Source organism: Hyla sarda, chromosome 12, assembly GCF_029499605.1.
Source record: "Hyla sarda isolate aHylSar1 chromosome 12, aHylSar1.hap1, whole genome shotgun sequence".
Lineage (NCBI taxonomy): Eukaryota > Metazoa > Chordata > Amphibia > Anura > Hylidae > Hyla > Hyla sarda.
Genome location: NC_079200.1, coordinates 43,480,794 through 43,502,937, shown reverse-complemented (window position 1 = coordinate 43,502,937; position 22,144 = coordinate 43,480,794). Strand labels below are relative to the sequence as shown.

The following is a 22,144-nucleotide window of genomic DNA, read 5'->3' as shown; positions in this document are numbered from 1 at the left end:
TGCAGGTTGAAGACCACTGCGGCCTTCGTCATCATCTAGACCCCCCCTTTAGTTTTCTACTCGCCTCCCCTAGGTGGGAAGGAAGGGTGAGCTGGTCCGGCCCATGTATGCTACAGGGACCGTCCGGTGGGGAGGGTTAGTCGTTCCGGGCTGTCCATCTTCACCGGGAGGCCCTCTTCTCCGCTCTGGGCCGGCCCCGGACTAGTGACGTTGCCTTGACGATGATGCACAGGGACGTCCCTGCGCATGAACGTCCCTGTGTGTCGTCGTCCGATGGCTGTCTGGGCATGCTGGGAATTGTATTTTTGCAACATCTGGAGGTCCGCAGGTTGAGGACCACTGATGAAGGGATTGACAGGCGGTGGTGATGATGACGGGGGTGTTAATGACGGAGGTCTGGATGATGACAGGGGGGATGATGTATTTCCCACCCTAGGCTTATAGTCGAGTCAATAACTTTTCCTGGGTTTTTGGGGTGAAATTAGGGGCCTCGGCTTATATTCGGGTCGGCTTATACTCGAGTATATACGGTATATTGACAAACGTATAGATGACAAAACAGGTCCAAACTTGACATGCTTTTGGCAACTTTTACATACTGGGAGTCTATGGGTATATCACAGCATACATTTCGGTACTATTTAAACGTATCTCCTGGTGTACTGCTGTGGTATAGATGTGAACGTACCCAAGATGACAGAGGAAGCCCCTGCACCCCCTCTATCTCTATAACCACCTAGATGCTGTAGATGCTACTAAAATACAGTCTTCACTGTTAATGTTATTTAAATGACATTTTGTTTTTCTTTTGACCCTGCATTTAGAGAGAAAGATTCCAGATGAAGATTACATTATCCTAATAGATGGGCTAAATGAAGCAGAGTTCCACAAGCCGGACTATGGAGATACCATTGTGTCCTTTCTAAGTAAGATGATAGGCAAATTTCCCCGTTGGTTAAAGCTCATTGTAACTGTGAGGACCACCCTACAGGTAAGTCAAACATTGGTCATTTTCCATGTAGTTCTTCCTCATATTCCTCAACAATTCCTGTATTTTGTCTTCCGGCTGCGACCATTTTTTAAATAATTCCTTAGGGCATATGATTTTATATGTTGTGTAATAGTCTTTAGCTGTTTGTCCATTTATGATTCTTCGATCTATGTTCTTTTATTACTCTTCTAATACAATGTTTTCATGGTCCACTAACAGGAAATCACCAAACTTCTTCCCTTCCACCGGATTTTCTTGGATCGACTGGAAGAAAACGAGGCCATAGATCAGGATCTTCAGGCTTACATCTTGCAACGCATACACAGCAGCTCTGAAATCCAGAACAATATCTCACTGAATGGCAAAATGGACAACACCACATTTGGAAAACTTAGTTCCCACCTCAAGACTTTAAGCCAAGGTTCCTACCTATACCTGAAGCTTACATTTGACCTCATAGAAAAGGGCTACTTGGTGCTGAAGAGTTCCAGTTACAAAGTGGTTCCCGTGTCACTGTCTGAGGTGTATCTCTTGCAGTGTAACATGAGGTTCCCCACACAATCCTCCTTTGAGAGGGCCCTTCCTCTTCTTAATGTCGCTGTGGCCTCTCTCCACCCATTGACGGATGAGCACATCTTCCAGGCCATCAATGCAGGTAGTGTGGACGGAGGTCTTGAGTGGGAGGACTTTCAACAGCGAATGGAGAACCTTTCCATGTTCTTGATTAAGAGGAGGGATCTGACTCGAATGTTCGTTCATCCATCCTTTAGAGAATGGTTAATATGGAGAGAAGATGGAGAGAAAACCAAATTTCTTTGCGATCCCAGGTGATGCTCGTTTGAGATTTTGTACATATATTTAGGCAGCAAAATTGAATGTTTTTTTTTTATTAAAGGGGTTATCCAGGAAAAAAACTTTTTTTTATATATCCACTGGCTCCAGAAAGTTAAACAGATTTGTAAATTACTTCTATTAAAAACTCTTAATCCTTTCAGTACTTATGAGCTTCTGAAGTTAAGGTTGTTCTTTTCTGTCTAAGTGCTCTCTGATGACACATGTCTCGGGAACCACCCAGTTTAGAAGCAAATCCCCATAGCAAACCTCTTCTAAACTGGGCGGTTCCCGAGACAGGTGTCATCAGAGAGGACTTAGACAGAAAAGAACAACCTTAATCCTTTCAGTACTTATGAGCTTCTGAAGTTAAGAGTTTTTAATAGAAGTAATTTACAAATCTGTTTAACTTTCTGGAGCCAGTTGATATATAAAAAAAAGTTTTTTCCTGGATAACCCCTTTAAATGTTAGTAGATACAGTTGTAGCATGTGTATAGTAGGCTTAGATCAACATTTGCCAACTTTATCACTAAGGGGTAACCCCCCCCAACTACTCCCTACATCTATTCATATCCCAAATAAGCTTTGGGCAATGGTGTGTACAGCATTCTGTAATTCTTGCCTAAGGGTATGTTCACACAGGTCAGATACGCTGCAGATTTTTCTCCACAAATTTGCGAGTGAGAAATCTGCAGCATTTTACTATAGCATCAATGTGGATGGGATTTGTACCGTAGAAATCTTCAAAGGAGATTTACAAAACTGTGTAAAAGAAAAACTATCTTTGTTGCCTATACCAACCAATTAGAGCTCATCTCATAGTTTCCTCTTGAAAAACGATAGCCGCTCTGTGATTGGTTGCTATGAACAACAAAAATATTCTTTCTTCTAGACCAGTGGTCTTCAATAGAGATGAGCGAACTTACAGTAAATTCGATTCGTCACAAACTTCTCGGCTCGGCGGTTGCTGACTTTTCCTGCATAAATTAGTTCAGCCTTCAGGTGCCCTCGGTGGGCTGGAAAAGGTGGATACAGTCCTAGGAAAGAATCTCCTAGGACTGTATCCACCTTTTCCAGCCCACGGGAGCACCTGAAAGCTGAACTAATTTATGCAGGAAAAGGCATCAACTGCCGAGCCGAGAAGTTCGTGACGAATCGAATTTACTGTAAGTTCGCTCATCTCTAGTCTTCAACCTACGGACCTTCAGATGTTGCAAAACTACAACTCCCAGCATGCACGGACAGCCGTTGGCTGTCCGTGCATGCTGGGAGTTGTAGTTTTGCAACACCTGGGGGTCCGCAGGTTGAAGACCACTGTTCTAGTCTGTTTCAAAAACCTGCCCCTTGTCTATACACTGCGTACAAATTACCTGTAAATTGACCTGTAGTGTGGATCTTTCTGGAGTATTCCAGTTATGGTGTTGGAAATGTTGTGGCTTCTCCGCGCTGACTTTAAAATGGGAGGCAAAATCTGCGAACCTGCAGCAAAATCCATAAACTACACATATCAAATATATAATTTTTCTCTACAACATTTACAGAATACGCACCAACATTTGAAGCAGGAAATCAGCAAGTTTTGGTGCTGAAACCAAAAGCATCTTAGAATGAATGTTCATATATAGTGTGGTTTTATAGGGGTACTCCGTTGCTAGACATCTTATCCAAAGGATAGGGGATAAGATGTCTGATTGCTGGGGTCCAGCCGCTGGGAACCCCCAAAATCTCCGTGCAGACACCCAGTGTTCTGAACATTATGTTCAGAATCCTGGATTCGGGAAGCCGTGGTCATGACGTCACGCCCCTCCTATAGACATGAATGGAGGGGACATAACGTCACGAGGGGACCTGGCATGACGTCACATCTTCAGTCCTGGAAACAGAGGTTTCTGAGACTGGGGCAGCAGCTCCGCATAGAATGCTAGTGCTGTAAGGAGATCGCGGGGGTCCCAGCCTCTGGTGGGTGCTGCACGGAGATCGTGGGGGTCCCAGCCTCTGGTGGGTGCTGCACGGAGATCGTGGGGGTCCAAGCCTCTGGTGGGTGCTGCACGGTGATCCCAGCCTCTGGTGGGTGCTGCACGGTGATCACGGGGATCCCAGCCTCTGGTGGGTGCTGCACGGTGATCACGGGGATCCCAGCCTCTGGTGGGTGCTGCACGGTGATCCCAGCCTCTGGTGGGTGCTGCACGGTGATCGCAGGGGTCCCAGCCTCTGGTTGGTGCTGCACGGTGATCGCGGAAGTCCCAGCCTCTGGTGGGTGCTGCATGGTGATCTCGGGGGTCCCAGCCTCTGGTGGGTGCTGCACGGTGATCACGGGGGTCCCAGCCTCTGGTGGGTGCTGCACTGTGATCACGGGGGTCCCAGCCTCTGGTGGGTGCTGCACGGAGATCACGGGGGTCCCAGCGGTGGGCCCCATGCTATCAGACATCTTATCCCCTATCCTTTGCATAGGGAATAAGATGTCTTTGGACGGAATACCCCTTTAAACACCACTGGTATAGTGCCGCCTCTGCTGTCACATGACATCAAATAGAATTGGTTATTGGTATTAGTGAGCACTCTGTCTTTAAAAAAATTATGGTATTAAGAGATCCCCAAGACACCCACCGTTACAGACCAACAATGAACATCATGTTCACAGGTCCTCAAATGTTTTTCCAGCTTTTCGTTGGTTTGGTTATCTCTGCAGATGAGCAGATGTTTATACCAATAATGAGTCTGCAGTAAGTGTCATACATCTATGCTAAAATGATACAGATTATGGCCCAGATTTATCAAACTGTGAGAGAAAAACTGGAGAGATGTTACCACAGCGACCAATCACAGCTCAGCTAACGAGCTCTGGTAAAGTGAAAGCAGAGCTGTGATTGGTCGCTGTGGTAAAATCTCTCCAGTTTTTCTCTCACACAGTTCGATAAATCTGGGGCTATATCCCTGTGCCTGATTTACTAGTTCCTGTTACCCTGGCCATGTTGACAACCCTCAACAAAAGTGCCTTTGGTTCCATTTGTGTTGAGGCCAAATAATCAGGACTGTTTTATTAATATTCAATGTAAAAAACAAAGTGCACAAGCAGCAATCAGATGAGTTCATCCGCTTTGTATAATACCCGGAGCTTCCAGTACATTACATGTAGATGCATTGATGATGTGCTGTAACTATACCAATGCTAAACTACCTTCTCACTGTGTATATAGACACGCATACACAGCAGCACCTATATATGGCATAAACCCAGCAGGTCACATATTAAAGACTAAAAATAAATAATGCTGTAATTTAGGTAAAAAGCTGAGACATTTCCTTCCGTTATAAATCCCTCTTTTATATGTTCTACCTGAGTCATCCAGTAGGATACTAGCCCGGCATACAAGTCTAGGGTTCGCCGTTTTAATGGAACTCCCTGTTGTGTTAATGGTCACTCCATCAGTTTGCTGCTGGATCCTATGTGCCGCCATGCTGAGACGCTGATGGATGCAAGTGATAACCCTATGTGTTGTCCTTAGGAGCGGACATATCCTGCTGGCCTTCTGGTTCTCTCGTCAGGAGGGGAAGCTGAACAGGCAACAGACCATAGAGCTCGGCCATCACATTCTGAAAGCACATATCTTCAAGGTACGGAGCACAGGGGGTTGTGGTGGGAAGCACCAGCTTGCTAATTGGTAATGCCTTTGTATAGCATTAAACTATTAATGGCACATCACAAGGATATACAGTAATATAATGCAAAAAAACCTAAAATGGTCATCACCTACAAACAAAATGAGAATGAGTAGAGCTGTGCGGGACCATCCCAGAAAAGTCATGTTATGAGATGATCTAAAAGGAAAGCAGAAGGCGCTCCATGTGCGGGATCAGCAGGTCAGGCCCATAGGGAAAGGGAATAGATCTATCCCACGCCGCTTACCCGAGTTGGTTGTGTGCACACACACAACAATCGGAAGCGCCTGTAAGTACTTGTGTCCTCATCCGCAGCCCTCTTCGGACGCAATAGACAGGCAATTTGACCATATGGTAGGAGATGTCGGCGCTGGATGAAGGAACCAGGAGGAGTGCAGCATAAAATCAAGCTGGGTTTATTAGATGCAACGCGTTTCGCTGCGCATGCGCAGCGAAACGCGTTGCATCTAATAAACCCAGCTTGATTTTATGCTGCACTCCTCCTGGTTCCTTCATCCAGCGCCGACATCTCCTACCATACGGTCAAATTGCCATGTTATGAGATGGGAATACCCCTTTAAGAGTAACTTCCAAGAGGACCTGTCCTCTCTCTAGACATAACTGTATTATTACATAAAATGACAGTTCTGGAACATGTTGTCTCAGAAGTCTTATGTTGTGCTATTCCTCTGTTATTCCTTCTTGAACTTTATGAATAAATTGACAACTGGGTGTTACCAGTGATGGAGGAGATGTTACCACCCAATCTGACACATCAATGGACATTATGGAAAATGCTGACAGATCCTCATTACCATTTATTACAGGGATTTGGTTGTTTAGTTTATTTTCTGTTCGCAGGACTAAGAAAATGTTTGTGTCTGCTTTGGAATTATTTAGATTTCTTTATGAATTACATTAAATGTCATCTGTTTACACAATCATAAAGGGAACTTTTCACCCCAATTATGCGGCAGCACGATATAGCGACACACAAATTGTTTCCAGCGGTCTGCCGCTTGTGCAGATTTGTACAATGATTTTGGAGAATTTACATTTTAAAACCCATAGTGTACACCCGGGCTGTCAAAGATGAGTCCAACATATTTATTAGGCACCTCCGCACGCCCACCCACAGCTAATTGACAGGCTTCTCCATATGCACAGTAACAGGGAGAAACCTGTTAATCATTGGGGGTAGGTGGGGACAGGGTACCTAATGAAAACAGACTTATTCCTGGCAGGGCCAGGCACCCTTCAGGCTTCTACTTACGGTAATTACTGTACATACCTACCCAAGTGACAAGCTTGGAGCTTCTGTGTTCGTGATGTCACGTCACGCCCCCTTCATTAATTTCTGTAGGAGGGGGCGTGACGACTAGTACATAGCCGTCATGCCTCCTCCCATAGACATGAATGGAAGGGGGCGTGGCAGATGTGGTCGCCCGTCATCCGGCACATAGCGGAGTTCGCTCCATTGCACCGGATGACCGGTGTGCTGCACCGGAGATCACGGGGGGTCCCAGTGGCGACCCCCTGCAATCAGACATGTTGTCCCTTCTCATTTGAATAGGGGATAAGATATTTAGGGGCGGAGTACTCCTTTAAATTACTCCTTTAGACTAGAGAGACCTGTCTATTTAAAAATAGTACTTGCTCACATTTGCAGATCATGTTGTAGACCCTATAAATTTTACAGTGAAGTCACAAAATAAAGTCTGAACCCCCCTTGTACACAAGTGGGGGGGGGGGGGGAGATTTATCAAAACCTGTCCAGAGGAATAGTTGCCTATAGCAACCAATGAGATTGGTTCTTTCATTTTTAACAAGGCCTCTGCAAACTGAAAGAAGCAATCTAATTGGTTGCTGTGGGCAACACAGCAACTTTTCCTCTGGACAGATTTTGATAAATCTCCCCCCATGGAGTATAGAAAAGACTCCAAAGGCCTTACGTTAAATTGTGCTCCTAAATATTGTAGGTATCAGGGCAGTTCAAAAAAAAATGTAAGGGCACGCCCACACTTGGCTGGTTTTCTGTGTTTTTTTTTTTTTTTTTTACTATTGCTTTGTTTACTGCAGCACCAGGGTGGATGACATTCACACTGCCAAAAATAATTCTGCAGCATATCATCATATTTAATCTGCAGCAGAAATTTTGTGTGGATTTTAAATTTGCAGCAAATCAGTTGTGTCTGATCCACTGTGGATTTATTGAAGATTTTTCCTACTGACGTCAATGAGAAAAACAAAATTTGGTGTTGCTGATTTAGCTCCATGTATGCTGCAGATCCGCAGGAAAATCCGGGGTGGAGCAGTAAGAGCAGTGTGTACTGTATCCAAGGCAATGGTACCAAGCTAGAGGTCTCCCACTATAAAGGCATGGCCACATGCTGCAGATCTCCTGTAGTGGGAAATCTTCAGCAAAATCCTGAGAGAATTTGCTACTGCAGATACACAAATAAAAAAGTATGTGTTTAAGAACCCACAGTTGTATATTTTTTTGCAGATCCATGCCATTTCAGCAGCATGATCTGCAACCCCTGGAGATTTTGACTCCCCCATTGATGTCACTGGGAAAAATCCACCATAAGGATAGGGTCACACGTACTGCATTTTGCTGTTGCGTATTTTCCTACCCATTGAAGTCAATGGATAGCAAAATCAGCCGCAAAAAACATGCATCAAAATACAGTACGTGTGACCCTATCCTAAGGGTGTATCTACACACAGTTTTAAGCCTTGTCTTTTTATTCACAACAAAACAACAAACAGCCTTTTGCATAAAAACAGACAAATCTTTTTCTCAAATAACAGCCGTTAAATAATATAATGGCCCTCATTTACTATTCTAAACCCGGCTTGTTTTGTCTGGTTTTTTTTGTTGCCTCTTTGTCTGCGACATGTCGCAGACATCGTGCGCCAGTCTGCGACACGATGCGACATTTTTTCCCGACGGACCCGATGTGGATTCTCCCAAACCCGAAAAAGGGGCGTAACCCGACATTTCTGAGCTTTCCCACGTATTTATAAAGGTTTCCAACCCAAATTTGTTGAATTGTTGTGGATTTTTTCCAGACAACTCAGAGGAGTTGGAAACCAAAACCCAGTGCGACAAACAGGATGCGACATAATAATAAATACCAGGGGAAAAAAGCAGTCGGGTAAGAAAGCAAGATAGACTTACAACCCGATTTTCTAAGTAAATGAGGGCCAATGTGTGGATTAGCTGGGATTTTTCTATTATTTTATTGAACTCGATAATTGAAAAATGTATGTAGTTATTTTGATCATCTTTTGTACCTTAAAACACCCAAATAACAAAAGACAGGAAAGAAAGATGTGTGAACATAACCATCATCTGCAGTGGATCCGAACGAACACTGTGGATTTTTTTTACACAGAAATTCCATGTGGAAAGTTAGTGGCCTTTTTACCATGTGTGTCATACCCTAAGGGCCCATTCATGCGGAAGAAAAGTTGGAGGCGGACACTTTGTTCTGCAGCAGGTGCTGACTCGATCGGTTGGCAATAGAACCGCTTGGACATGTGTCGCTTCCATTGATGGCAATTCATGTCCAAGCCGATTCTGCTGAAAGAATGAACATGTTGATTCTATTAGCGGAGTCTGGAATTTGAATTTCCGTGGCAGAAAATTTGGCTGTCTGCACAGTGCAGCAGAATCCCATTGAAAACAATTGGAGGCTGCTGTGGAATTTTTCTGCTGGATTTTGATTGGAAATTCTGAAATGTGAATGGGCCCTGCCCAAGCTGCTATGGTTGACTTGGATACACCACTGCCTGTTCACTTTCCTAATTTACATAAATCAGAATAATATAGAAATATAGTTGAATCCAAAGTATTATGTCAAATGTTATGTTGCCGTAGAACAATATGTTGGATATTTGTAAGATTATAATGCCTTATTTATGTTGTTTTATATTTCCAAAGCAAATTACGTAGCCTTTTTTATTCTGATAAATCTTATTCTCTTTACATAGGGCCTTAGTAAAAAGGTTGGTGTGTCCTCGTCTATTTTGCAAGCACTGTGGATATCGTACAGCACAGACGGCCTTTCCATGGCACTAGCATCTCTAAGAAACCTCTACACTCCTAATATAAAAGTAAGCTCATCCAGCCAACAGTGACAGTCATAGGGAACTAGGAACTACTAGTGTCAGGTCACGGGGGGTCCGACCGCTGGGACACGCCCCCTCAATGCAGCTCTATGGGAGAGCTGGAGCGCTGCACTCCGCAACCTCAGGCTATCCTATAGAGCCACATTGAGGGGGCGTGTCAAGCCGTCACTTCGTGTGGTGGTCCGTGGAGGGTCCCAGTGGTCGGACCCCCTGCGATCTGACACTTATCCTCAGGAGAGGGGATGTTTTGCATCCTGGAGGTCTCCTTTAATAATTTTTCAAGAGAGTCCTCTTTAAGGGGAAGAGTAACATTAGCCAGTTATTTTACATGAGACCGTTGTGGTCTGGACAACCCAGTAGACATTACATGGTAAGCTTCAATCAGTGGGATCGGCTGACTCTTGTCTAAAGTGTTTGACCACTTCTAGGCCTCACACAGACAGCTGTTTTACAAACTCTATGGAACATCTGGGTTGTGTGGAACCATAATGCAGCAACCATACTAAATAGCAGGACCCTATTGTTTCTCCATATGTTTTATATGAAGGAACATGGAGATGTTTAAGTCCATGTTAGGCAGGGTTCACACCATGACCGAGGCAAAGGTACGCCAGGAAACTTTTTAAAGTCACATGCTGACGTATCCATTTCCCATTCATTTTAATGCCCCAAGAATAGTCAGGTAATTTTTTAAACAGATCCGAGTTTTGTCTCAGACTGAAAAGTACTGTAAACCATGCTTCTCAGTCAGAACCAAAGTTCAGATTTGCTTAGAAAATGACCCATATGTAGCCTGGCCATGTTATTTTACCAGTTTCCCAATGTATCTTTAGTGGCACAAATTGACACAAAAAACAATGGCACGTTCCATCAGATGCCATATTACCAATGTATTCTTCACCAGAAGTACTGCTGGAATATAGTAACTTTGTGCAAACAGCCCTGCCATGTGCATAATTCTTTTGCCTAATTCTCGATGACGAATGACTGTCTGCAGTGTTAGGCTGCTTTCACACTATAAAATGTATCCGTTTTAAAGATCCATCCAATGTTCTGTTATAAAAAAAAAAAACTGAAAATCAGCCGTTAAACGGCCTTTACAAAATCCCATATGGTCGTTAGAAAATCCCATTACAGTGATCCCTCAACATACGATGGTAATCTGTTCCAAACGGACCATTGTTTGTTGAAACCATCGTATGTTGAGGGATCCGTGCAATGTAAAGTATAGGACAGTGGTCTACAACCTGCGGACCTTGCAAAACTACAACACCCAGCCGTTGGCTGTCCGGGCATGCTGGGTGTTGTAGCTTTGCAACATCTGGAAGTCCGCAAGTTGAAGACCTCTGGTATTGGAGGTTATACTCATGTGTCCCCGCCGCTCCGGACCGTCACCGCTTATCACTGCTGCCCTGGATGTCGCCTTCCCTCGCTGTCGCCGCGTCCCCGGGGCGTCCCCGACGCTCCAGCAAGGCCTCTGCTTCCCCGACATCCGCGCTCTCCGTCGCCGCCATCACGTCGCTACGCACGACGCTCCTATTGGATGACGGGACCTGCGCAGCGACGTGATGACGACGATGGAGACCGCTGACGATGCAGGGGATCCTGAGGAGGACGCGCCGGAGCCCCGAGGACAGGTAAGTGATTGTCAGCGGACCTCATGGGCCACCGTAAACGGCTATCCGACGGCAGCTGAAACAGTCTGCGCTGCCGGATAGCCGTTTATGCGATGGCCCCGACATACAAAAGCATCGTATGTTGATGCTGCCTTCAACATGCGATGACCTCTGAGAGGCCATCGTATGTTGAAATGATGGTATGTCGGGGCCTTCGTAGGTCGGAGGGTCACTGAATAGTCTATGGGATTTTTACATTATCCGTTTTAACCCGTTATAGCCCGTTACGAGTAACGGACGTTATTTTATGATGGGCGATAGTAACGGGAGAAATAGTGCATGCGATATTTCTTCCGTTCATTCACCTGTCACAAAATAACGTCAGTTATTACGGGTTAAAACGGATAATGTAAAAATTCCATAGACTATAATGGCCGTATGGGATTTTGAAACGGCCGTTTAACAGCCGATTTTCAAGTTTTTTATAACGGAACATTGAACGGATCTTTAAAACGGATACATTTTATAGTGTGAAAGCAGCCTTATTCCTAGCACTTACTACAATTCTTTGTGGACCATTTCTGATGGATCCTCCAAGACCCTTTTGTTTATGAAAGGGAATTTAGGTGGAAATGTGACCCCTAGAGCGAGCGTGTCCTGTGCCCTCCGAGTCCCCAGAGTATGTGCAGTTTACAAGCCTTTATTAATATTCACATTTATTTAATTTGTTGGTTGCTGTATACAGTATATGCATGTGACAATACACAGTAACACACGATTCAGCACTTTCTGGGTTACTTAAAGGGAACCAATCATCAGATTTTACCCTATATAACGCTTGGCAAAGCGTTATATAGGGTAAAATCTTTATTTTCACCATTCCCGGGGGACGCTCCTGCCCCCAGGGATGATGAAGATATGAAGTTATAAACTAGTCACTGCCGCCGCCGTAAGTAGTCACCTGGGCGGGGAGCTCTTCTCACCTACTCCCGTTCTTCTGCAGGCAGCGACGCCCCCTCCGCTTAATTGATGGGCCGCGTCATCGCTCTGCTCCGTCTGTTCAGTGAGCGGAACAATGACGCGGCCCATCAATCAAGCGGAGGGGGCGTCCCTCCCGGCTGAAGAACGGGAGTAGATGAGAGGAGCTCCCCGCCCAGGTGACTACTTACGGCGGCGGCGGTGACTAGTTTATAACTTCATATCTTCACCATCCCTGGGGGCAGGAGCGTCCCCCGGGGATGGTGAGGACAACAATTTTACCCTACATAACGCTTTGCCAAGCATTATATAGGGTAAAATCTGATGATTGGTTCCCTTTAAGATTAATTTACTTTTAACTCAAGGGATATGCCAGGAAGACTACCATGGGGAAAACTAGTGAGCATCCCCATAAGTAAATCAATACAGGATAATTTTTTGGGCCTAGTCAGTGGAGTCGTCCTATTGTCTAGTTATATCTGTTCTGCTGAGTCTTCACGATCTGCTAAATTGGGATTATCAGGCATTTTTTTTTACTAAATATTTATTTAATAGCCAGCTATCTAAACAGCCCCTTAAAAACGCAGCAAATTTTCATTTTTGTGCTTTAACTTTTTTTCCCCTTACCTTCTTAGAGCCATAACATCACTTACTTTACCACAAAATGTTCAGCAAAACAAAAAAATTTAAAACTAACTTTGGGGGGTGAAATTGAAAACAAAACACAATTTTGCCGATCTTTTGGGTGCTTTGTTTTTTTACACAGTGCACATTACAGTAAAATGTTTACTTTATTCTGTAGGTCAATATGATTGCAATGATACCCAGTTCATATACTATTGGTTTATTTTGCAACTATATAACATTTTTTACTTTTTCAAAGAAAATTGGAATGCTTAAAATTTCCCTATTCTGACCCTCATTAAAGGGTAACTCTCATTAAAACTAATTTTTGCTATTGCACTCCTTTATGGTAAATAAAAAATATTTCTAATATAATTTGTTTAAAATTTTTTTAGTTTTCTATGTTTTATTTGTGCTTAAAAAATCTCAAGAGAACATTTTCCCCCATCTCTTTCCCCCAGTCATCGCAATCGTGGACATCTGATGAGTGAAGATGGTGCCTAGTGGTCTCCTCACCTGCTCCACGCTGCTCTCAGGCGATCTTCTTGTATAGTCTTCCAGCAGGCAGGCATTACAAGCAGATCGCCGATTGTACTGGTCAGTGCTATGCCATAGCACTGAACAGTAATGGCTAATTAGATTGCAATAAATAGGCCTCCTGTGAGGACTTAAAAAATGTAAAACAAATAGTAAAACAAGTTTTTTTAAATATAAAAAAGCCCTTCCCCCAATAAAAATTAAAATCACCTATAAACAGTCATATTAAAAAAAAATGTTTTATCACCCTCTTTTCCCATTTTACAAAAATAAAATAAACATATTTGCTATCACCACGTGCGGAAATGTCCGAACTATTAAAATATAATGTTAATGAATCTGTCTGTACGGTGAAAGGTGTAAACATAAAAGAAATATTGCTCATTTTTGGTCAAATCCCAACTAAAGATCACAATGCAAAAATAAGCCCTGTATAATAAAAAAAAAAAAGTAGCATAGTAAAAGACAAGCGTGTAAATATAGGTATTATTTTAATTGTATTGAGCCACAGAATAGAGAGAATCTGCTAGTTTAAGGGTAAAGTGCACTGCATACGCCCCCCCAAAAAAAAAAAAAAAAATTTTTTTTTTTGGGGGGTTGTGCTTTATATTTTATGTAAAATGCTAGTAGTGAAAGTAGCAGTTACGAAGTACAATTAGTTGCACATAAAACAAGCCCTCATATGGGTCTGTGAATGGAGGAATGATTAAAAAATTATGACACTTAAAAGGCGAGGAGAAAAAAAACGAAAATGCAAAACATTTATTTTGCTGTGTCCTCAAGGTTCAAATGGGTTGTGTCCTCAAAGGGTTGTCGTGTTTATGAAAAGTATATTTCATTCATTGAATGACCAATTGAAGAGGCACAATTTCATGCTGTGTGATGTATATGTTGAAATCAATTCCCCATGAAAATAACATCATAGGGGAAGTGAATACAAGGAAGGTGGAATTTCAAAGGAAATGAAAAATCTTAGGAAATCTAGGTATCAGCTGAGATCAGTACAGTAGGATTACCTCAATAAACTAGTGCGCAATAAAGGATACAGAAATATCATGAGAAAAAAATAATAATTATATACACACGCACACACAGAGGGAGAACTCAAAAAGACTTGAGGGGACCTGATGTTTGTATTATTGCAAAACATGCTTTATTTGAAGTTGGATAAGCTTTCTGTAGTTGGTTTTGTGCCTTCACATCCGCATATTTACTTTCCTGCAGGTGAGCCGCCTTCTGATCATGGGGGGAGCCAATGTCAACTATCGCACTGAAGTGCTAAACAACGCCCCCATCTTGTGTGTACAGGCCCACCTGGGATACACGGAGATGGTGGCACTGCTGCTAGAGTTCTCAGTCAATGTGGATGCCAGTTCAGAGAGTGGCATGACCCCTCTAGCCTATGCTGCAGCCTCAGGTCATCTGACAATTGTCATGTTACTGTGTAAGAGGAGGGCTAAGGTGAGTTTGTGAGTCTTTTATAATCAGACCAATTATTTCAAATTAATTGGTGACAGTCCATTTTAAATCTCAAAAAGTAATAGGAGATAATAATGGCACTCATCATGGTATCCTAATAAACAGCTTCTTTATTCAGCCATACAGAGCAGGGAGAAGTTCACAGCAGGTACACAATACTGATAGGCCACTTTAGATATTGTTTTGTATATGGGCTCCTAAATTCCCCTCCTCATATAACACTGCGCTCAATACCTGTAATGATATAGAAGCGGTGATTACTGCTGCCAAGAGTTAATCAGATGGTTGGGTTTATTTCAGTTCCGTTTCATTATATGAGCCCCCCACATAATCTTCTACTGCTGGTAAGGCCTTGGTGGGAGTTGGAGGGGTTGTATACTGCACAGACGTCCTGTCCTCTCCCCCGCATATCCCAGTGCCTGGGAACCTGCCCAAACCTGCAGGTTAGTCACTGACAGATTGTTGGCTGCCATACAAGGTGACGACAGGGGAGAGAGCAGGGAACACAATGGCATTAGATCACTTCATCATATTCTCTGTGTTGTTACCTAATTCTACATTATTCTGCTGGATCTATAGGTGGATCTGCTGGATAAAAACGGACAATGTGCGCTAGTCCATGCTGCTCTGCGGGGCCACCTGGAGGTGGTTAAATATCTGATCCAGTGTGACTGGACAATGGCTGGACAACAACCTGGAGTCCTGAAGAAAAGTCAAGCCATACAGCAAGCGCTGATTGCCGCTGCCAGCATGGGATACTCAGAGGTGAGCGGGACAAAACATTGGTTATTACCATGCTAGAAGGGTTTACATTGCATGTCTATTGTCTGGTATATCAACCCAGGGTGTGCAGAACAAGCAAAGACTGAAATAATAATCAGGTCTGAACAAGACCCATCCCGCTGCTTGCTCATGGCGGGAGATGTACCCGTGCATTCAGTAACAGAAGTACACACACCAGACTTATTTCCACCTCCTGAGATCCTAATAGCTGAACAATTGAAAACAAGACAGAACATTTCTGTACACTCTGGGGGAGATTCTCAAAAACTACTGTAATTTCTGTTCCAGCGATATTATTCACACCTTTTTATTTTCTCCTCACATTTTCAAAGGTCTTTTGTGCTGCTTTGAAAATATGAAAATACGTGAAAATTCATTTTCGCGCCACTTTTAATTTTTTTTTCATGCCAAAAATGTTTTTTTGTTGCAGCTGTATTGGATTTTTGGCACCAAAATCTGCAATTTGTGCGCTAAAATTGCTGATTTTTTGCACCAAATATTACAGAAGATTCTGGCGGAAACATCTCACGAAATATTCCATGGTTACTAGTACCCAGATAAGCGATAGCTGTATAAATAAAACCTTTCTGAGCTTAAAGGACAACTGCAGCGCAATATACACTTATCCCCTATCTACAAGATGGGGGATAAGTGTTTGATTGCGGGGGGGTCCGACCGCTGGGACCCCCCTCGATCTCCCTAACGGGGCGCCGCCATTAGCGCTCATAGTGAGCGCTAAGGCGCGTAGCGTCGACCTAGAGGTCGATGGTGACGCCCCGTCTCCTCCCCGTCCCAATACAGTTCTATTGGGGGAGGCACGAACGCTGCCTCCCCGCCTCTCCCATAGAGATGTATGGAGGAGGCATGCCGGCCGCAACTTCATGCTGCGGCTGGCATGCCCCCTGCACGGGACAGCCGCGGCCCCATACAGGAGATCACAGGGGGTCCCAGCGGTCGGACCCCCCGTGATCAAACACTTATCCCCTATCCTGTGGATAGGGGATAAGTGTTAATCACGCTGCAGATGTCCTTTAAATGTGAGTGCAGGTGCAGTGACCAAGAAAAAAATAAAAATACATTGGTCCCACAACATACGATGGTAATCCGTTCCAAACGGACCATCGTTTGTTGAAACCATCGTATGTTGAGGGATCCGTGCAATGTAATGTATAGAAAGTGGTCTACAACCTGCGGACCTCCAGATGTTGCAAAACTACAACACCCAGCATGCCCGGACAGCCAATGGCTGTCTGGAGGTCTGCAGGTTGTAGACCACTGTTAGAGGAAGTTGTACTCACCTGTCCCCGCCGCTCTGGACCTTCACCGCTGCCCTGGATGTCGCCTTCCATTGCTGTCACCGCGTCCCCGACGCTCCGGCAAGGCCTCTGCTTCCCCGACATCCTCGCTCCCTGACGCCGCCATCACGTCGCTACGCACGCCGCTCCTATTGGATGACAGGACGGCGTGCGCAGCGACGTGATGACGACGATGGAGAGCGCTGACGATGCAGGGGATCCCGAAGAGGACGCTCCGGAGCCCCGAGGACAGGTAAGTGATCGTCAGTGGACCACACGGGGCACCGTAAACAGCTATCCAGCGGCAGCTGAAGCAATCTGCGCTGCTGGATAGCCGTTTATGCGATGGCCCCGACATACAAAAGCATCGTATATTGATGCTGCCTTCAACATGCGATGTCCTCTGAGAGGCCATCGCATGTTGAAATTATCGTATGTCGGGGCCATCGTAGGTCGGGGGTCACTGTATATATTTTTTTTATTACATACATATATACATTAATAATTGCTTAAATAACACCTTTTCCTGAAAAAACTAAGAATAAAAAACCAAACACAATACAACTACAACCATTTCTGTGATTTCTTCAAAAAGCTGGTGTGAAATTTTCGATGTAATCTGGACTCTCACCCCTTTAAAAATATCATGTAAAGCAGACGATATACGTGGACACGCCCATTTTTACAAAACTGACATGAACAGTTGAAAATGTTGGCATCAAATCGATTTTTTTGGGGCGCAAAATTCTTTGAGAATCTCCCCCTCTGTCTCCACAAATCTATGGTGACATCTCCTGCTAAATTATAATAAGGAACGTTGTTCTTGTGAACAGATCCTCTTTTACTTCACGAGGTAATGAAATGTCCAGTAAATCACACATGGTGCTTTATTTTCCAGATTGTCTCCTATCTTCTGGATCTACCAGAAAAAGATGAGGAGGAGGAACAGAGGGCACAGATTAATAGCTTTGATGGGCTGTGGGGAGAGACAGGTAAGTGAGGTGAAAATAGAATGAGTTACCCGAAATGGAAAGAGACAAGTAGGCTGCAATAGTTCATGTTTACATGCAGTGCCACCTCTCGTGTCTCTAACCACAGTTGTTTTCTATGTACATTTATCTCAATCTCTTCTGACCTGACATCCTCCCATTTCAGCTTTAACAGCAGCTGCAGGTCGTGGAAAGCTTGATGTTTGCCGCCTACTTCTTGAACAAGGAGCAGCTGTATCACAACCCAACCGGAGAGGTGTTGTTCCAATATTCAGCGCTGTACGACAAGGACACTGGCAGGTGATCACAGGCAGGGCTGGACTGGGACCAAAAATAGACCAATTTCCTCAGTTCAAGTGGCTTCCAGCTGTTGCAAAGCTACTACTCCCATCATGCCTAGAGAGCCTCAAGCATTGTGGGAGCTGTAGTTTTGTAACAGCTGGAAGCCACAGATTGGGGTACAGTTTCACCCATCATCACTGCATCCTCCCTCTGTCCTCCTCCCAGACCCCTCAGTCCTCTTCTCCTCCAGTCCCTCCCCCCAACACCAAACTTCTCTGTCCCCTTCGCCTCCAGACCCCTAAGTCACCCCCCCAGCTCCCCTGTTCTCCTCCTCCAGACCCCTTTGTCCCCCACTAGACATTTCTTCTCCATACCCCTAAGTTCCTCTGTCCTCCTTGTCTATATTTCTCTGCTCCTTCTTCTCCAGACCCCTAAGTCCCCTCAGACCCCTTTTTCCTCCTCCCCAGACCTTTTTGCCCCCACCCCCCACACCACCCCCCGCCCCCAGTGCCCAAAAGCCAGTCCCATCCTAATCATAGGCCTCCACTATTGTGCCAACCGATACCAGTGTAGAGAGAGAAAGAGGACATTATTTTCTCTTTTACAGATTGTGGACTTGCTTCTTACACACGGTGCTGATGTGAACATGGCAGACAAGCAGGGCCGTACTCCATTAATGACTGCAGCATCAGAGGGGCATGTAGCCACTGTGGAGTTTCTGCTTGCACAAGGTTGGTGTTCACATAGGATTATAATATACAGGAATTGCAGCACCTGGCTGTAAAGGGTTTTTCTAGGATCAACAAAAGATCAGTAGAAAGAGCACTTTCAAAACCCCTGCCACTGCTCTTCTTTTATGATGTGTGATTATCAGTAGAGATGAGCGAACTTACAGTAAATTCGATTCGTCACGAACTTCTCGGCTCGGCAGTTGATGACTTATCCTGCGTAAATTAGTTCAGCCTTCAGGTGCTCTGGTGAGCTGGAAAAGGTGGATACATTCCTAGGAAAGAGTCTCCTAGGACTGTATCCACCTTTTCCAGCCCATCAGAGCACCTGAAGGCTGAACTAATTTACGCAGGATAAGTCATCAACTGCCGAGCTGAGAAGTTTGTGACGAATCGAATTTACTGTAAGTTCGCTCATCTCTAATTATCAGGTCTCAGTGACATTGGCCCTCATTTACTTAGAAAATCGGGTTGTAAGTCTATGTTGCTTTCTTACCCGACTGCTTTTTTCTCCTGGTATTTATTATTATTATGTCGCATCCTGTTTGTCGCACGTGGGTTTTGTTGGTTTTGGTTACCAACTCCTCTGAGTTGTCGGAAAAAAATCCACAACAATTCAACAAATTCGGGTTGGAAACCTTTATAAATACGTGGGAAAGCTCAGAAATGTACGCCCCTTTTTTAGGTTTGGGAGAATCCACATCGGGTCCGTCGGGAAAAAATGTCGCATCATGTTGCAGAATGGCGCACGATGTCTGCGACATGTCGCAGACAAAGATGCGACAAAATATTGCTGTCTCCAATATTTGAACAGATTTAGCCAAAGAGTTGGTTATGTAAGATTTATCCACTTACTGATCTGTTTTTCTATGTTAAAGGAGCTTCCATTGGGCTCATGGACAAGGAGGGACTGACCGCTCTCAGCTGGGCCTGCCTCAAAGGGCATCTAGCTGTGGTGAGGTTATTAGTAGAAAATGGAGCTGCCACTGACCATGCCGACAAAAATGGACGCACACCGCTGGATCTTGCAGCTTTTTATGGAGATGCTGATGTGGTAAGTAAATTCTGGTGAAAAATATTTTTTTCAAATCAACTGGCGCCAGAAGGTTATACAGATTTGTCATTTACTTCTATTTAAAAAAAAATCTTATCCCTTCCAGTACTTATCAGCTGCTGTATGCTCAAGAGGAAGTTGTGTAATTCTTTCCAGTCTGACCACAGTGCTGCCACCTCTGTCCCTGTCAGGAACTGTCCAGGGCAGGAGGTGTTTGCAATGGGGATTTTCTCCTACTCCGGACAGTTCCTGACACAGGACAGAGGTGTCAGCATAGAGCACTGTGGTCAGACTGGAAAGAACTACACAACTTCCTCTGGAGCATACAGCAGCTGATAAGTACTGGAAGGATTATGATTATTAAATAGAAGTAATTTAAAAATATGTGTTATTTTCTGGAGCCAGTTGATTTAAAAAAAATCGGTTTACCACGGGAGTACCTCTTTAAGGGTAAGTTCACATCTGTACTATACCATATATGTCTGATATACCACAACCATATGTACCAAACAAGACCAATTTGGCTCAGTGTTGCATAAGTGTTTATCGTATACATTAGGGTATGATCGTAAATATATAATGTATACAGTTTATTTTTTTAGCAACTATGTAAAACTATTAAAAAAAATCCAGATGTATACATTTGAAATTTATACACACAGACCTATACCAAACCACACATCACTAATTCACTTCTATGGGAAAAATTACATAAAATGTTTTTTGTGGTACAGAAAAGCTAGTATGCAGAACTTTTGTATACCACAAAAAAAATTGTAGCCAGGGGACAAAACAAAGCCAAAAGTGAAATACTCCAGACATACTGTAATATAGATGTGAACGAGCTCTAAAATGGATAAATTATGGGAGAAGATAAATAAAAGAGTGTGTGTGCCAATATTTTGGCACAGTTTGAGTCAAAAACTTGGTGTACATGTTCTTACATAGGCATAGAGAGTTGTGCCATGCTTGACAAGGGTATGAGCCTGGTGATTGTCTGAGCAGGCCATCACATGGGACCAGAGGGGTAAGTGACTGAACCCTGAACAGGAGATCAGCCACTTATCACCTATCCACAGGATAGGGGATACGTTTTCCTTTAACAGGAAGTGGGTGTGTTTTTTTTTTAAAGGGGTGTGGTTTACATGTGCCTAAAAAATACACCATTGTTTGGCACACATTTGTGGGTTATAGGTAAGCCAATTCAAAAGTGGTCTAAAATTTAGACTAAACTGTTTTAAAGATGCCTCACGTTGTCAGTCAGACTGAGGCTCTGTTAAAAAATCTGGTGCATCATTAAAGGGGTATCTGGGCAAGAACATTTTATCCCCTATCCAAAGGATAGGGGATAAGATGTCTAATTGTGGGGGGTCTGCTGCTGAGACCCCCCGCAATCTCCCTGCAGCACCCGCATTCTATGCGGGGACTGCGTCTCTAGTTTCGGAAACCTCCGGGTTTCCGGGACTGGGGACGTGACGTCACGCCACGCCCCCTCCATTCATGTCTATGGGAGGGGGCGTGACGGCCGCCACGCCCCCTCCCATAGACATGAATGGAGGGGGCGTGGCGTGACGTCACGTCCCCAGTCCCGGAGTTTTCCGAAAACTGGAGATTCAGCACGCAGGGAGATCATGCGTGGCCTCAGCAGCGACCCCCCCGCAATCAGACATCTTATCCCCTATCCTTTGGATAGGGGAAAACATTTTTTGCCCGGAATACCCCTTTAAAACTGTCTACATTCATGGCTAAATGTTTTGAGACTGACACCAATTTTAGTTTTCACGTTTGCTGCTTCAGTAACCATAGAAACATCTGACTAAAAGATCTGAAAAGTACACTTGTAAGCTTTTTTTTTTACTTTTATTGACAAATTCATCAAGTTTATGCAAATAATATTTACAGAGTTGACCTTTCTTTTTCAAGAATACTGTAACTCTGGATATCAGCTTCTAGGCCAAATCCTGACTCAACAGGATTGAGAACTGGGGAGTTTCCTGGCCATGGACCCAATAATGAAATGTTTTGTCACCAAGGCACTTACTTGACGTGTAACATGGTCCGCCATCATGCTGGAAAGAGCATTGTTTATCACCAAATTTCACCAAGTTCCAACAATCCACTCCCTGAGATGAAAAGTCACCGCACACATGACTGGTCTC

The 22,144-nt window shown here is 44.1% G+C and overlaps 1 protein-coding gene across 10 annotated transcripts in view; it reads left to right on the top strand.

The window, feature by feature from the left end:
• Positions 1-22,144, top strand: part of TANC2 (tetratricopeptide repeat, ankyrin repeat and coiled-coil containing 2) — a 532,732-nt gene that overhangs the window by 490,822 nt on the left and 19,766 nt on the right. For all 10 annotated transcript variants that reach the window (XM_056548533.1, XM_056548535.1, XM_056548534.1 and 7 more), the window contains 10 exons: positions 825-991; positions 1,211-1,818; positions 5,330-5,438; positions 9,483-9,605; positions 14,600-14,836; positions 15,434-15,619; positions 17,831-17,924; positions 18,088-18,221; positions 18,811-18,934; positions 19,810-19,985. In XM_056548533.1, coding sequence (XP_056404508.1) covers positions 825-991; positions 1,211-1,818; positions 5,330-5,438; positions 9,483-9,605; positions 14,600-14,836; positions 15,434-15,619; positions 17,831-17,924; positions 18,088-18,221; positions 18,811-18,934; positions 19,810-19,985 — 1,958 coding nt within the window. The remainder of the gene's footprint in view (positions 1-824; positions 992-1,210; positions 1,819-5,329; positions 5,439-9,482; positions 9,606-14,599; positions 14,837-15,433; positions 15,620-17,830; positions 17,925-18,087; positions 18,222-18,810; positions 18,935-19,809; positions 19,986-22,144) is intronic.